Source organism: Panthera uncia, chromosome A2 (assembly GCF_023721935.1).
Source record: "Panthera uncia isolate 11264 chromosome A2, Puncia_PCG_1.0, whole genome shotgun sequence".
Taxonomy (NCBI): domain Eukaryota; kingdom Metazoa; phylum Chordata; class Mammalia; order Carnivora; family Felidae; genus Panthera; species Panthera uncia.
In genome coordinates, this window is record NC_064816.1 from 17498094 (window position 1) to 17514608 (window position 16515).

The 16515-nt window shown below is 44.8% G+C and overlaps 1 protein-coding gene across 1 annotated transcript; it reads right to left on the reverse strand.

The window, feature by feature from the left end:
• Nucleotides 1-191: 191 nt before the first annotated feature.
• On the reverse strand, nucleotides 192-4372 carry NICN1 (nicolin 1, tubulin polyglutamylase complex subunit). Its single transcript, XM_049640459.1, has 6 exons — nucleotides 4157-4372; nucleotides 2799-2975; nucleotides 2430-2543; nucleotides 1909-1980; nucleotides 1464-1568; nucleotides 192-1390 (listed from the first exon to the last, which is right to left on the reverse strand). The coding sequence occupies exons 1-6, from the start codon at nucleotides 4286-4288 to the stop codon at nucleotides 1349-1351; spliced, it is 642 nt and encodes a 213-aa protein (XP_049496416.1). The 5' UTR covers nucleotides 4289-4372; the 3' UTR covers nucleotides 192-1348.
• Nucleotides 4373-16515: the final 12143 nt, after the last annotated feature.

Genomic DNA, 16515 nt, shown 5'->3' on the forward strand with positions numbered 1-16515 from the left:
AGTAAACTGGCCTCTAGTAAGGGTCTCCAGCTCTCCCACTGGGAGGACACAGGCAGCCAGCAGTCATGCATTTCACAAGTATTTATTGATCTTGCTGCACACTAGGCCCTGTGCTGGGTACTGGAGACACAGCCATGAATGAAGCACAGTCCCTGCCACCCCCTCAAGGACCTCCTCCTATACTTTCTCTCTCTCTTTCTCTCTCTCTCTCTCTCTCTCTCTCTCCCCTCTCTCTCTCTCTGAAGGCTGCTACTCCCGGAGCACAGGACTGTGGTCATTACCCTCTTAGCAAAAGCTAAATGAGGCTAAATAAATGACCCCACAGGCAAAGATAACACCTGCAAGAACTGTAATAGTTAAGAGCAGAAGGTAGCCACCAAAAGGTAGCTGACCTGCCTCCAGAAAGCTGTTGAGCCACACAAACTTCCAATTTTCCAGGTCTAACACATATTGCAGTGTTGCTGCAGCATAATGCCCTGGAGCAAAGCCAGGAAAAAACAAAAGGTAGATTTTCTCATAAGAGTAGCCTGCCTTATTCAGCAGCAGGCCTGGGGTTATAGCAGACCTCAGCCTCTTGAAAGACACCAGTGCAAATGCCCACCTGGACCCACACCCTACCAAGGTTGGTCTTTCATCACACTTAGCATGATTCTTGAAGGGGGAAGCTGGGAGAAGGGACAGGGTGTGCTTTAGGCAAAAAGGTCCCAGAACTCATTAGACACCAGTCTTGCCAGAGACACTGCCCAGGCTGGATGGGCAGGCCCATTTGAACACACATCCAGGAGCCAGCTCTGGGACCAAGGGATTCAGGCTGCCCAAATCCCCAGCTTCACTCCCTAGGCAGACAGCAGGAGTTAGGACAGGAAATTTCTTCTTCTGGGCATAAGAAAGAAGACCACTAGGGGGCGCAGAAGGAAGACGTGGGCTCCTGTTTTTTCCTTGAGCTTCCAGACTACATGACTGCCATGGCTACAGCAGCCTTCCAATGATAGAGCAGGTTTTAGTAGGTCACCCCAGTGCACTGCATTCAGGGTGAAGGAGCAGGCAGAAGACTGGAGTGTGCATGTTGGCAGAAGGGGATTCTTAGTAAACAGAACTGGAATGTTTTCAGGGTAGGAAAAGGAGTTTCAGGTTGCAGTCAGATGAGGACAGAGTACATCCCTGCTGAGAACTCATGCTGAAGCAACTCAGTTTAGCCCCCAAGAATCTTGAATCTGTGAACGTGGCCCAGACACAGTGGGCATGCAGGCAACACTTGTAATGCACAGGGAAAGCACTTCAGCCTCTGGTGGCCTAAACCAGGTCTGGGTGGGCATGGAAGGCCAACATCTTGGCTAAGAGCCATGGTTCAAGTGTAGGAAAGCAAGTTCAGGTCATAACAGCCATCCACCTGAAACACAAAACACCATCAATCTGACCAGCTCAGGGCAACGGGAGCCAAGCAGGGGGAAGCGATCACTCACATCAAAGCGGCCGATCCTTGTGGAGGTGTGACTGGCCCGGATCATCTCTGTCAGCGCCCACATCTGCTGCACCTCGGAGGATACCCTGCTGGGGTCTGGGAGACCCTGCTCCAGAAGGAGGGGTCAGTGGCCATGGGTCCGTCCCCAGCACTGCCCTTAAAGCTCCAGAGAGGCCAAGTTGGGCTACAGGGCCCTCAAACTAAGACCAGTAACATTCCCAGATAACTGGTAACACGTGAGGTTAGGGCCTGATCTACAGTAGGCAGCCCAGCCCCACTCAGAGATGCCTCAAATCCCATGGACCACCCCTGAGGAAGATGGCACAGAGTGAACCAAGGGCCCTGGGTCCAGTCCCAGATTTTTTCAGAAAGAGGCCTAGGTGGGGCCTCCTGTGCTGGACACAGGGGCTATTCACACATGGTTTTTACCCAGGATGAGGGCTTACCTCAATGAGGGGAGCAGGCTGCTCACAAGGCACTGGGTGGGAGAGCCACTTGGGGAAGGTCATGGAGGGGCTCTGCAAAGCAAAGGCATACTTCTCTGAAGGAGGCAGAGTGGGAGAGCCCTAGGACCATATTCCAAGGTCCTCAGAACAGAGAGAAGGGCACCTGAGCCTCAGACGCTGAGAAAACCCTGTTCAGGGGTCCACAAAAGTCCAAGGGGCATTCAGACTACCTAAGTTCTTCTGCTATGCAGGAGGCCCCAGGAACACAAGGAACAAAAGTATCTCCCAGACCCTAAAGTCTCAAGCTCTGAGAGAGGCAGGTGACCTCAAAGGTCAGAGGATATGAGAACATGGCTTCAACTCTTGCCATGAACTTCCAGCATTCCCACCTGACTAATTTCCATGAAGGCCTCCTTCTGAGTCTTACCATCCACTTCCAGCCCCATACCCAACATCCCTAGCCATAGCTAAGAGCCTCCCTGGGAAAGGGCCAACCCAACAGCTCTGAGCTGGTCACTTACCTTTGATCCCTGCTGGTAAATCTGCAGTTCTTCCACTGTGAAAGACAGCCACAGTGGTGATGGCTGTCGCAGAATCAGGCGCAGCTCCAGTACTCTGGCCATGTCACACAGCATCTGACATACATACACACACACACACACAAAAGGACCCAGCAAGGCCCTAGCTCACTGCCCAAGAGCCTCCCAACCAGCAGTGAATGAAGATGCTGCCTCCCCAGACCTTTGAGAAGGAAAGAATGGTAATCCCTCCAAGGCACAAGCCCAGGCCAACCTCGCCTCCCCTCTTCCTTCCTGGTATCCTGGCCCAATCCCCAGACCCCCTGTGAGCCCTCATCTGGACTCCCCTAGTCATGCTGAGTCCCAGCTGACCTGGTGCTTGAACAGTGATACATATTCTTGGGCTCCCTCCTCACTGTGTGGGTCAGGCATGAGGCAGTAGTCCCGCAGGCAGGTCACCCACTTGGCCGGTGTGTGCGGTGAGGTGTGCTGGCGAACACGAATGCTCAAAAAGGCTGTGTAGTAATTCTTAAACATGATCTCCTGTAACTAGAGCACACACAACCCACCATGACAAATCAGACCCAGGGCCTGAGAGGCTCAAACATACCATCTCCTCCCCTTAGGAATGTACTCTACTACCAATCTAACAACTTCAGCAAGCATCCACTGGGGCCCAAAGCCAATTTCACTTCCCTAGAAGAGCTCATAGTCTAAATGAGCAGGTCATACAAATAAACCATGACTGCAGATCTTGTCACAAGTCTAAGATGCTGCCAGGTCAGAACCCTAACTCTAGAGGAGGCAGGAAACACGGCCTGAAGATGAGGCCTGAAGGAGTTCATCAAGTGAACCAGGAAAGATAGACAATGTAAAAGTAACATATGCAAAGGGGCACCAAGGGGTGAGAAAACCTGGCCTACCTCTGAAATGGCAGTGATTCAGCCCGGCACCGGGAATTCTCATCATTGGACACTCATCAGAATCACCCAAATAAGTTTTTTGTTTGTTTTGTTTTTGTTTTAATATAGATGAATAGGCTCCACCCTAGGTCTACTGAATCAAGATTTACAGAGTTGGTCCATTTAGTGAAGTTTCCTAGCTTATAGCAAGAAACAGCTTGAAAGATCACCACACACTATAGGACAAAGTGCATGGGGTCAAGAGGCAGGCAGGGTGCAGACACAGGGTGCAGACTCAGGCCACTAGAAAGTGGACTTTGTCCTCTGTGCTGAGGTCTTGTCGTGTTAGTCACTCTGTCAGTAGATGTGGACTGGACAGGCAACTGGAGATTGGAACCTGGAGCCATTAGGATGATCCTGATGAGGAATGAGCTGAATCTGACCTGGCAAGCAGGGACTGTAAGAATGGGCAGGAGGCAGGTTTTGAGGTAACTCATTGCCTAATGATCCCTAGCCCAGTAGCCAGGAGCAAAATGACCTCTCACCTCTCCTTGGCTCACAATTGTATTACCAGCATCACCCTAATATCTTGGCACTTCTACACCAGCCCTGTCCTGGATACGGGGCAGAGATGTTGAAGAGAACAGGTCAGAACGCTGCATTCTAGTAAATATGTGTTAACTGAAGGAATAAGTAAATGGTTAACTGGCTCACAAGGGCAAGAACACTGCAGAGGCTTTCTGTGAAAGATTAAATACCCAGGACACGCCCTAGTTCCCGGGTCAGCCCCGCCCAGGAGCCCCGGTCGCGCCCACGGGGCTTGCTCACCTCGAAGGGCGCGACGCTGGGGAAGGTGACATCGATGACCAGCACACCAGGCCGGCCTTGGGAGGTTCGCACGTCGCCCACCTGCAGGGCCACGGTGCCTTTCACATGGCAGGGCACCGACACGCGGGACATGGTGTCAACAGCCGCAACCAAACCCAACTGCCGCTCCTGGCCTTGGTCCACTGGCCTTCCCGGCGTCCCCAGCCGAGTCCCAAGAACTACAACTCCCGGAAAGACTCGCGCTGGGCCAGCCCAGCCAATTACAGATGCTCTGGGCCTGCAGGGAGTCGGAAGTGCCTGCGGAAGTGTCCCTTCAGCCAATCACGGCGCGAGCATTTAGAAGGCATCGTGGGGCCCTGCCCCGAAACGTCCGAGCCATTCTATATCTGAGCTGTCCTGCCCTTCACTGCTCCGAGTCTTGCGCCGTTCCTGGTTCTGTCCCGGGCAGTCGTTGCTTAAAACTCGTAAAGCCACGAGCACTACTGAGCTTTGTGCCCGGCCGACATTAGTTTCAAAAATAGGTATGAACGCCTCCCCTTTTTCTTAATGGACAAAAGATTTGAACAGATAATTTACAAAAGAATATGAATAGCCAATAAACCCATGAAAAGATGCTTAACATGGTTATTCATCAGGGAAGTGCAAATCACAACTCCCACAAACCCACCAAATAGGCTAAAACTAAAGACGCCAAGATGTGGAATGCCTGGAACCTTAATCCACTGGTAATTTCCAGCCATTTTGAAAAAGTTTGGCATTTCTTTAAAAACTGAATTTCAGGGTGCCTGGGTGGCTCAGTCGGTTAAGCATTTGACTTTCTTTCTTTCTTTCTTTCTTTCTTTCTTTCTTTCTCTCTCTCTCTCTCTCTCTTTCTTTCTTTTTCTTTTCTCTGCCCCAGTTTGTAAGCTAACAGTAAGCCTGCTTGAGATTCCCCCCTTCCCCTCCCCTGTTTGCGCGCTCTCTCTCTCTGTCTCAAAAATAAATAACTTTAAAAAATTTAAAAATAAAAACTAAGTTTGTACCTACAGTATGATCTAGCTATTGTATCCCTAAGTATTTACCCAATAGAAATGAAAGGATATGACTGCTCAAGGAATTTATTCATAATAGCCAGAAATTGGAAGTAAATGTCCAATATATAAACAGATAAACTAACTGCAGTGTATCCATAAAACAGAATACTGCTCAAAAATAAAAAGTAATGAACAAATCCAAGTATCTATCAACATATGAATGGGTAAACAAATCATGGTATGTACATATAATGGAATTACTCAGCCTTAAAGATGAATGAAACTGATAAATGCTTAGGTGTGAACATTGAAAATATTATGCTAAACGAAAGAAAAAAACAGACATGAAGGACAAATATTGATTGTATGATTCCACTTACATGGGTTACTTAGAATAGGTGAATTCAGAGACAGAAAGTAAAAGTAGGTGGCCAGGAACTGGGTGTAAGGGGAAATAGAGAGTTACTGCTTAATAGGTACAAAGTTTCTGTTTAGGATGATGAAAAAAATTATGGAAATAGTGGTGATGATTATACAACACCATGAAAGTACTTAATGCCACTGACTTAGACACTTAAAATAAGTAAAATGGTAAATATTATGTATATTCTATCAAAATTTTTAAAAAGGAATGAAGATGCATATGCATAACACCACCAGTAGATCTCAAATGTACTATGTTAAGCAAAAAAAGTCAAACCCAAAAGAGTACATACTGTATGATTCCACTTAACATGAAATTCTAGAAAAGGCAAAACTAATCTACTGTAATATAAATCAGATTTTTTTTTTTTTCTGGGACTGGGAGTGAAGGGAAAGGATTGACTATGAAGAAGTACAAGGGAATACTTCGGGGGTGATGGAAAGGTTCTACAACTTGATTGTGGTGGTAGTTAATATTCATCAAGACACTTATCAAAATTTATTAAACTGAGTATTTGGGGCGCCTGGGTGTCTCAGTCGGTTAAGTGACTGACTCTTGATCTCAGCTCAGGTCTTGGTCTAGGATGGTGGGCTCTACGCTGGATTTGAAGCTACTTTAAAAAAAAAAAAAGGAAAGAAAGAAAGAAAGAAAGAAAGAAAGAAAAAGAAAGAGAAAGAAAGGAAAAGGTTTTAGTTTTAAGTAATCGCTACACCCAACATAGGGTTCAAACTAACAACACTGAGATCAGGAGTCACATGCTCTACCAACTGACCCAGCCAGAGGTCCCAAGATATGTGCATTTTTATTGTATCTAAATTATACCTCAGTAAACATGATTTTGAAAGAAAAAAAAGAAAGCAAAAAAAAATTAACCATTATGTTTATCACCATCACCATCCTTCCAGGCACTTGTGCCTCAGAGATCATTGATTAAGCCTATTTTATTGATAACAAAGCTGAGGCCAGAAGTGGTCCAGTGATTTTCTGAGCCAATAAAACAGTATAGAGATGGAACAAGGCCTTCTTTTGGGCTTCTTCCTCACAAGTCAGAAACCTCCAGGTAATGGTCAGCTTTGGTGACCTGGGCCTTCTCTGCATTGAGGAACCCAAAGACACAGGCCCAGTGTAACCTTTAGGGCTCTCATAGTAGGGTATCAGACAGAAACAAAACCCGAATTTGAGGCCAGCCCAAGGAATAGACTGGAAGAGTTGTGCTTTCCTAGCCTAGGCACCCAGACTTACAGTGACAGAAAACATTCCCTGGCTTCTCATTGACTGTTGTCAAGGGAAAATAACTTGTGTCCTTGGGTCTCTTGGACTGACCATTGCTGTCTCCATTTTGGCTCAGACTAATGATTCACTGCCTGGGTCTCTCCAGGTTTCTGAGACTTTCCTCTTCATGAAGACCACTCTATCCTGGAGCAGAGGCTTCCTCAAATCCCAAAAGATTATAGGTTCCCTGGGAATCATGAGGGTACACAGTCTCTGGTCTTCAGGACTCACCTCTGAGGGCACAGTCACAGTGTCACCAGCTAGACCCCAAGACGCGAACTTAAATGGTCACCTGCTTGTACTTACCGACTTCTGTCCCACATTTTTCCTTAAACTCTTCTTTCCAGTTTGTCTCTTAACTCAGGCAAAAGACCCCATGGGCATAGAATCCTGGATGGAAACCAGAACAACCACTCAAGGAATAAGGACTGCCTGAATAAGGAACTCTGGCAACCCAGACTACCCAGACCAGTTTGAGTTTAACCCCTGACTCAGGCCTGCAAAGATGGACCATGGAGTGACCCATGGAGTAACTGACAGTTACCTTTACCTCATTAGAATACTAAAATCCCTGCCCAAGAAGAAGTCCAAGCTTCATTTATATAACATACAACATATGTTCAGGTATGTTTCCTTAAGACACATTTGTAAACTTATGCCCACTTTCACATACAATGACAAGGCTCCCATTTCTTCTTCTTCCTTTTTTTTTTTTATTTATTTGTTTTAGTAATCTCTATACCCAACATGGGGCTCGAACTCATGACCCTGAGACCAAGAGTCATGTGTTCTCCCAAGTGAACCAGGTGGGTGTTCCAAGGCTCCCATTTCTAAATATTCATCTAACCCTAGGGTGGCACTTGGTTGGCTTAGTCAGTAGAGCATGCTGATGTGGGAAACAAAGGCAAAAGAATAAATTTCCTTACTACTTACATTGAGACAGACAGAATGACCTTCCTCAAAGAACTCAACTGCCTCAATGTTAATACTTTGCTAGAGGCAAAAAGTAACCTTAACTTGACTGGAGCCTACCTCCAGGATCCTGTAAGTCTTCTTTAACATATAAAAATCCCTTTGGAAACTTCCTTTATCTCTGCCTGCCCAAGATATGTGTTAGCAATCATCCTCTAAACGTATGGCCCATTGATATACATCTGAAGGATCTCATTTAAAAAAATTTTTTTTCAACGTTTTTTATTTATTTTTGGGACAGAGAGAGACAGAGCATGAACGGGGGAGGGGCAGAGAGAGAGGGAGACACAGAATCGGAAACAGGCTCCAGGCTCCGAGCCATCAGCCCAGAGCCTGACGCGGGGCTCGAACTCACGGACCGCGAGATCGTGACCTGGCTGAAGTCGGACGCTTAACCGACTGCGCCACCCAGGCGCCCCTTTTTCTTTAAAAAAATTTTTTTTTCAACGTTTTTTATTTATTTTTGGGACAGAGAGAGACAGAGCATGAACGGGGGAGGGGCAGAGAGAGAGGGCATCTGAAGGATCTCATGACTAATATTTTACTAGACAATAGTAAATAACCTTATCTTAACAGCAGCTCGTCCCTCAAGGTCCTGGAAACCTTGCTTCTAAAATACGTTTAAGACTTAAGCTATCCCTACCCACCTCCCAATTTGAAGGCATGTAATCAGTCACCCATCACAACCCCAGTTCAGCTCTTTCTGCCCATGGGTCCTGTCCCCATGCTTTAATAAAACCATGTTTTTGCACTGAAGATAGCTTTTTTTAAAATTCTTTAACATTTTTATTTATTATTTTTGAGAGACAGAGATAGAGCTCGAGTGGGGGAGGGGCAGAGAGAGAGGGAGACACAGAATCTGAAGCAGGCTCCAGACTCAGAGCTGTCAGCACAGAGCCCGATGGGGGGCTCGAACTCAGGGACCGTGAGATCATGACCTGAGTTGAAGTCGGATACTTAACCGACTGAGCCACCCGGGCATCCCTGCACTGAAGATATCTTAAGAATTCTTGGCCCTTGGCTCCAAACCCCAACACTTCAAACCACATCACATGCGACTCTTTTTTTTTTTTTGTTTTTTGAAGTACACTCCATACCCAGGGACCTGAGATCAAAACCTAAGTGAACATCAAAAGTCTGATGCCCAACCAATGAGTCACCCAGGTACTCTGAGCATGAGACTCTTGATCTCAAGGTCATGAGTTCAAGCTCCAGGTTGAATGTAGAACTTACTCTAAAAAGAGAAGAAAGGAAACTGCTGAGAAACAGTAGAAGGGTGACTAACTGACTGTCTCACGACTATCCCAATTTTGAGGTGCCTGGCTGGCTCAATCAGTAGAGGATGTGACTTTTTTTTTTTAACCTTTATTTTTGAGAGAGAGAGAGAGAGGGAGACTGAGCATGAGTGAGGGAGTGGCAGGGAGAGAGGGAGACACAGAACCAGTAGCAGGCTCGAGGCTCCAAGCTGTCAGCACAGAGCCTGATGCAAGGCTGAAACCCACGAACCGTGAGATCATGACCTGAGCCGAAATCGGACACTTAACCAACTGAGCCACCCAAGTGCTCCTAGAGCATCTGATTCTTGATCTCAAGGTTATGAGTTCAAGCCCCATGTTGGGTGGGTTTTAAGATTTTTTAAATCTTAAAAAATAAGTAGGGGTGCCTGGGTGGCTCACTTGGTTAAGCATCCAACTCTTCATCTCAGCTCAAGTCTTGATCTCAGGGTCCTGAGTACTGGGCCCTGTATTGGGCCCTGCACTGGGCATGAAGCCTACTTAAATACATACACACATACATATATATTCATCCTAACCCTAAATAAAAGGAACCTATCCACCCTTGCTCTGGGAGTCAAAATTGGAAGTTATTTCCTGTGATCCCCTTTGCTGCAAATAAAATGTCCTAATGAAAGAGCGGACCTAGGCCGGTCGACTCCATTTTGTTGTGTGTCCTCCATCTCGAGTGACTATGTCCCCGACATGGCCCCCTTTCCGGGAAAACCGCAGAAAGAAATTCCCGCTCAAACCTCAGACCACACCTCCTCCCCTTGAGTAACTTCCCGCTCACCCGTTCAAACCACGCCCAGCAACCTGCGCGCAAGGGGACTCTGACCCTTCCCCAGCCAATTGGCTAAGGCCACGACCACTACTCTACCAACTGCCCCTAGATCCCTATAAAACCTTTGTGCTTTTGAAACTCGCTCTCTCTCCGGCATCTCACCGCTGCGTCGGTGCAGGTAGGGGACTGAGCTCCAGCTAGCTCGAATAGTCTCTTTGCTTTTCCATTGGACTCTGATCCCTGGTGGTCTTTGGGGATCACGAATTCTGGGCATAACACTTTGTGCGACAAGTCCATCTAGTGTAGTTTCTATCTATGACTCACCAAGGAATGAACTCATGTTAGTTCAGTTACAAGAGCAGACAGCAGACAGCAGGCCTGTGTGGCCCCTCACTGAAGATAATTCTCATCTCATATCTCTCACCTCCACTCCAGCCCCTCCAATCCTTTACCCACACTGTAGCAAGACAATGTTTTCAATGTGAAATCTTCATGGAATCCCTCTGCCTCAAGGTCAAATCCAAAAGCTCTTGATAAATCCATGAGTCCAAGACATAAATGGCCCTTGCCCATCAGTCTATTCAAAACTTGCACCCTAGGAGCACCTGGCTAGCTCAGTCAGAAGCCCATGTGACTCTTGATCTTGGGGTTGTAAGTTTGAGCCCCACATTGGGTGTGTAGAGATTACTCAAACAAAACAAAACGGGCACTGGGTGGCTCAGTCAGTTAAGCATCTGACTTCTACTCAGGTCATGATTTCCTGGTTCGTGGCTTCAAGCCCCACATCGGGCTCTGTGCTGCCAGCTTGGGGCTTGGAGCCTGTTTAGGATTCTGTGTCTCCCCCTGTCTCTGCCCCTCCTCTGCTTGTGCTCTCTCTCTCTCTAAAAATAAATAAACATAAAAAACGAAACAAAACTTAAAAAAGAAATCCTGTCCCCTTCCCCAACCCTTCATTCCAGTTCCTATCACATGTTGCCCTTTCTCTCCTGCCAGCCTGCTCACAGAACACTCTTTAGATCACTTCTACCCTACCACCAACCACCTATCTACCCTTAAGTTCTTGGTATAGACTTTGATTTTTCAAGGAGTACTTTTTTTTTAATTAAAAGTTTTTTTAATGTTTATTTATTTTTGAGAGAGACAGAGGATGAGTGGGGGAGGGGCAGAGAGAGAGGGAGACATAGAATCTGAAGCAGGCTCCAGGCTCTGAGCTGTCAGCACAGAGCCTGACTCAGGGCCCGAACTCATGAACTGCAAGATCATGACCCGAGCCAAAGTTGAACGCTTAACCAACTGAACCACCGAAGCACCCCTTTAAGGTTTTTATTTTTTAACTTTTTTATTTTTGAGAGTGCAAGAGCATGGGGGAGGGGTGTAGAGAGAGGGGGGGACAGAGGATCTGAAGAGGGCTCCACCTTGCCAGCAGGAAGCCTGATGCAGGGCTCCAACTCACAAACCATGAGATCATGACCTGAACCAAAAGCAGACGCTCCACTGACTGAGCTACCCAGGAACCCCAGGGAGTACTTTTTTAATCTCCTGGACTAAGTTAGATCACTGTACACTGTCAGAGACCCTCCACGTTTTATTGTAATCATTCCCCAAAACTTGTCTCCTTCACTGGGCTACAATGGGGTAGGAGAGCAGGAATTTAGTCTGTCAGCTTGTATTTCACATCTCTTAGCATCATGCTGGGCAAAGTTGGTGCTCAATAAATACATACCAAAGGAACAAATTATTGTTAGATTTTAGGAACTCATACTTCCAGCTAAGATGGAGTAACTGGGAAAAGATTTACACTCCCACATGATCCAACCAAAGAACCAGACAAAATATATGAAACAATCATTTTCAGACGTTGTCCATCAGGCAACAGTGATTCCTGAAAGAGGAGATACAAACAATATAAGCTCAATGATTGTCCAGTTTGCTGTCTGAAAAGAGTTTCCAAATATAATGAGGAGGAACTCAGAGTCTGTCAGACTCCCTGAGTTGAAGAGACAAAACTGGGAGTTTGGGGAGACAAAGATGGCTAGAACCTAGACAGGACAAAAGTGCTCAGAGAGATAACTCCAGAAATCTCTAGGGGGCTCCCCTTGAGGCTTCAGCTTAGTAATAATCAGTACATACATGTGAGCAGACTGTCCAAAGCCAAAGAAAGAACTACCCCAAAGAATTAAAAGGTGACAGCACCAAATCTTACTCAGAGCCAGAAGCAGTTTGTGTTCCCATCAGCCATTAGTAAAAAACCCAAACAAACAAAAACAAAAAGCAAATGAGACAGGCAAACTATTAAGGGCCCCCTAAAAAAAGCCATTTATTTCCCTTTGCTCTGACATATTCTTGCTGGGACCTGCACCCTCGCCCCACTCTACACACGTCTTGTAATGCAAATAGCATATGTCCTCCTCCTCCTCAAGCACACTCTCTCCATCTCTCTCTCTCTCTCTCTCTTAAAAAAAAACAAAACAAAAACAAAAAAAAAAAAAAAAAACGGGGGGGGGGCGTACCTGGGTGGCTCAGTCAGTCAAACATCTGACTGTTGATTTTGGCTCAGGTCATGATCTTATGGTTCATGAGTTCGAGCCCTGCATCCAGGCTGACAGTGCAGAGCTTACTTTGGATTCTCTCTCTCTCTCTCTCTCTCTCAGCCTCTCTCTCTCTCTCTCTCTCTCTCTCTCTCTCAAAATAAGTAAATAAACTTAAAAAAATAAAACAAAACATCTGTACTAGACTAAAATCTGCTCAAACTCCAGCTAACAAAGCTTAAAATCAAGCCTCAAAGTTATCAAAATGACTAAATGTATCCCAGAACAAAGGTCACAAATATTTATAGGAATATAATAGTATCAGTACCTAAAAAGGTAAAACTTGCAATGTCTGGCATTCAATTAAAAATTACCAATCATGGGGCACCTAGGTGGTTCAGTTAGTTAAGTGTCCAACTTTAGTTCAGGTCACAATCTCATGGTTCCTGAGTTTGTGAGTTTGAGCCCTGCAGTGGGCTCTCTGATATCAGCATGGAGACTGCCTCGGATCCTCTGTCCCCTTCTCACTCTCCGCTCTTCCCCTGCTGGTTCTCTCTCTCTCAAATAAATAAAAGTAAAAAAAATAAAAAAGTATAAGTTACCTATCATGTAAAGTAGGAAAACAAAAAGACCTATAATAAAGAGAAAAATCAAACAAGAGAAACAGATCCAGAAATAACAGATGCTAGAATTAGTAGACAAGGACATTAAAACTTGAACATAATAGATATGTGGAATTGATGCTTTTTGCAAGACAAATCATAGCAGGTCGAGAAACTGATGCTGAATCCCATTTCACTGGTATCAAAAAATATTTCAACTCTTATACTCTCACAGGTAGAATGAATTGTATTTTGGCCACATATGGAGGCATTTCTTTGATGATCTTACACTTCAAGTTAAGGTCTAAAAAACACCTTCTATGAAAAGCAACATAAATGGATATTAAACTGTATCTCATCTGTTAAGTTCCCATGCCTGGGGAAGCTAATATCAATTCATCATGTGATACTCAATTTGTGTAATTTTGTGAACCTGGAAAAAAATGTAAATATAAAACTTATAATATTCCCTATGTTCAAGAAAGTAGAATATAACACTGGGTATAAACTACACTGTAATTAGAACTTTAAAAATAATTTAAAAATTTAAAGTTAAAACCAAGAAATGTTGACAATGTTTATTGGTTTTTAAATATTTTATTTTTAAGTAATTCTACACCCAACATGGGGCTTGAACTCACAGCCCCCAGATCTAGTCCCATGTTCTACTGACTGAGCCAGCCAGGCACCTCATGGGTTTTTTTTTTGGTTTGTTTGTTTTTGTTGTTTTTGTTGTTGTTTTTTGAACATGTTTTATTATACACAGATGCAGAGAAAGAGAGAAGGCTCATGCAAGGGGCTCCTGGGTGACTATGAGAAGTAAGGGAGATGATTCATTTTCAGAAATACCAAATAAAAGCTGTACTGTCTAATTAGCAATAGATTTACAACCTACTGGAAATATGTACAAACCTCCCCCTCAACAATGGAATCCCAAACCCTTAGACACTTCACTTCCTGGTTCTTCTTCCCCTCCATTTCACAGGCTTATGTTCGTGGGCTTTGCAATGAGCATGCACTAAAGAACAGAGAGACAGAGACTGAAGGTCTCTGGGTCACCTCAGGGAATGTACATTTGTTCCAATCAGACTACTTTTTGCCTTATGTGGGCATAGGTGACCTCTGGGTAAGACTATTACCTCTGTAATACTCAGCCAATGAGGAACCAGAGGAGGGACTTGCATGCTAGGAGATAAACTGTCCGCTGTAATTGCCCCAAGTGTGCATATCCATCAGACACCTGCTCTTGCAAGAATGTTGATTAAAGACTTGCTTCCCTGTGCTCTGTGAGCCTCTGAGTCCCTGTCCTTCCTTTGAACTTCCTTTGTCCTTCTTTTGGTCAATGGATTTATTTCTAACAGTGACTTAGTTAAGCATCCAATTCTTGATTTCAGCTTAGGTCCAGATCTCACAGTTGGCAAGATCAGCCCCACATTGAGCTTTGTACTGACAGCATGGAGGCTGCTTGAGATTCTTTAAAAAAATAAACTCAAAAGAAAGGGAGGGGACCTGGGCAGCTCAGTAGGTTACATCTGACTCTTGATTTGGCTCAGGGTCAGGATCTCATGGTTTGTGGGATTGAGCCCTGCATTGGGCTCTGTGCTAACAGCAGGGAGCCTGCTCAGCATTCTCTCTCCCTCTCTCCCTGCCCTTCCCCTGCTCACTTTCTCTTTCTCTCTTTAAAATAAATAAATAAGCTTAAAATAATTGGCTCATGCAATTATGGAGGCAGAGAACTTCCCAAGATCTGCAGTTGGCAAGCTGGAAACCCAAGAGAATCAATGTGAAGTTCTAGTTCAAGTCTGAAGGTCTAAGAACCAAGAGAGTTGATTGTATAAGTTCCTGTCCAAAAGCTAGCGTGCTTGAGACCCAAGAAGAGCTGATATTTCAGTCCTGGTCCAGGTCCAAAGGCTGGAAAATACCAATGTTTCAGCTCAAGCAATCAGGCAGGAGGAGTTTCCTCTTACTAAATTTTTTTTGTTCTTTTCAGGTTTTCAATTGTTAGGATGAGACCCACCCATATTAGGGAGAGAAATATGCTTTACTCAGTCTATTCAAATGTTAATCTCACCCTGACAAACACACCCACAGCTGAATAATGTTTGGCTAAATGTCTAGATACTTCATGATATAGTATAATCGACACACAAAATTAACCATCACAGAGTATGTTTTTGTTGTTGTTGTTTTTAAGATTTTATTTTTAAGCAATCTCTACAGCCAATGTGGGGCTTGGGTTTACAATCCTGAGATCAAGTGTCATATGCTCTATGACTGAGCCAGCCAGGCACCCTTAACTATCACTGAGTGTTTTGTTTTGTGTTTTTTAATGTTTATTATTTTGAGAGAGAGAGAGCATGAATGTGTGCACAAGCAGGGGAGGGGCAGAAAGAGAGGGAGAGAGAGAATCCCAAGCAGGCTCCACACTGTCAGCACAGAGCTCGATGCAAGGCTCAATCTCATGAAATGAGATCATGACCTGAGCCAAAATCAGGAGTTGGAGGCCCAAATGACTGAACCACCCAGACACCCCCATATATTTGTGATTTTTTTTTTTTTTTAGTTTTATTTCTCCTATTCATTTCTAGTTTCATTCCATTGTAATCAGAAAATGTTCTTTGTGGAGCGCCTGAGTGGCTCTGTCGGTTAAGTGTCTGACTTTGGCTCAGGTCATGATCTCACAGTTCGTGAGTTTGAGTGAGCCCCACATCAGGCTCTCTGCTGTTGGTGCAGAACCTGCTTTGGATCCTCTGTATCCTTCTCTCTCTCTCTGCCCCTCCCCTGCTTGTGCTCTCTCTCAAAAATAAATAAACATAAAAACATAATAAAATAAGATTTCGTAGGACTGGGGCACCTGGGTGGTTCAGTTGGTTCAGCGTCCAACTTCAGCTCAGGTCATGATCTCACAGTTTGTGGGTTTGAGTCCCACATTGGGCTGTGTGCTGTCAGCACAGAGCCTGCTTCAGATCCTCTGTCCCCCTCTCTCTGCTCCTCCCATGCTGTGCTCTCTTTCTCACTCTCTCTCAAGAATAAACATTTTTAAAAAAGAAAAATAAAATTTCTTAGGATATGTTTTGTGACCAAGATATGGTTGGTCTATCCTGCAGAATGTCCCATGTGCACTTGACAAGAATGTGTATTCTGGTGTTGTTGTTGGAGTACATGTAGTATCTGTTAGGTCAACTTTGGTCTACAGCATTGTTAAGTCTTCTATCTTCTTATTGATCTTCTGTCTGGTTGCTGTAGCTATTTTTGAAAGCGAAATATTGAGTTTCTAGCTATTACTGTAGAACTATCTATTTCCCCTCTCAATTCTGTCAATTTTTGTTTCATGTATTTTGGGGCCCTGTTGGATGCATGTATGTTTATAATTATTGTATGTTCTTTCTGTATTGTACCTTTTATCAATATATTTCTTTCTTTGGGGAACCTAGCTGGTTCAGTGAGAAGAGTGTAGGACTCTTTTTTATTTTTTAATATTTATTTATTT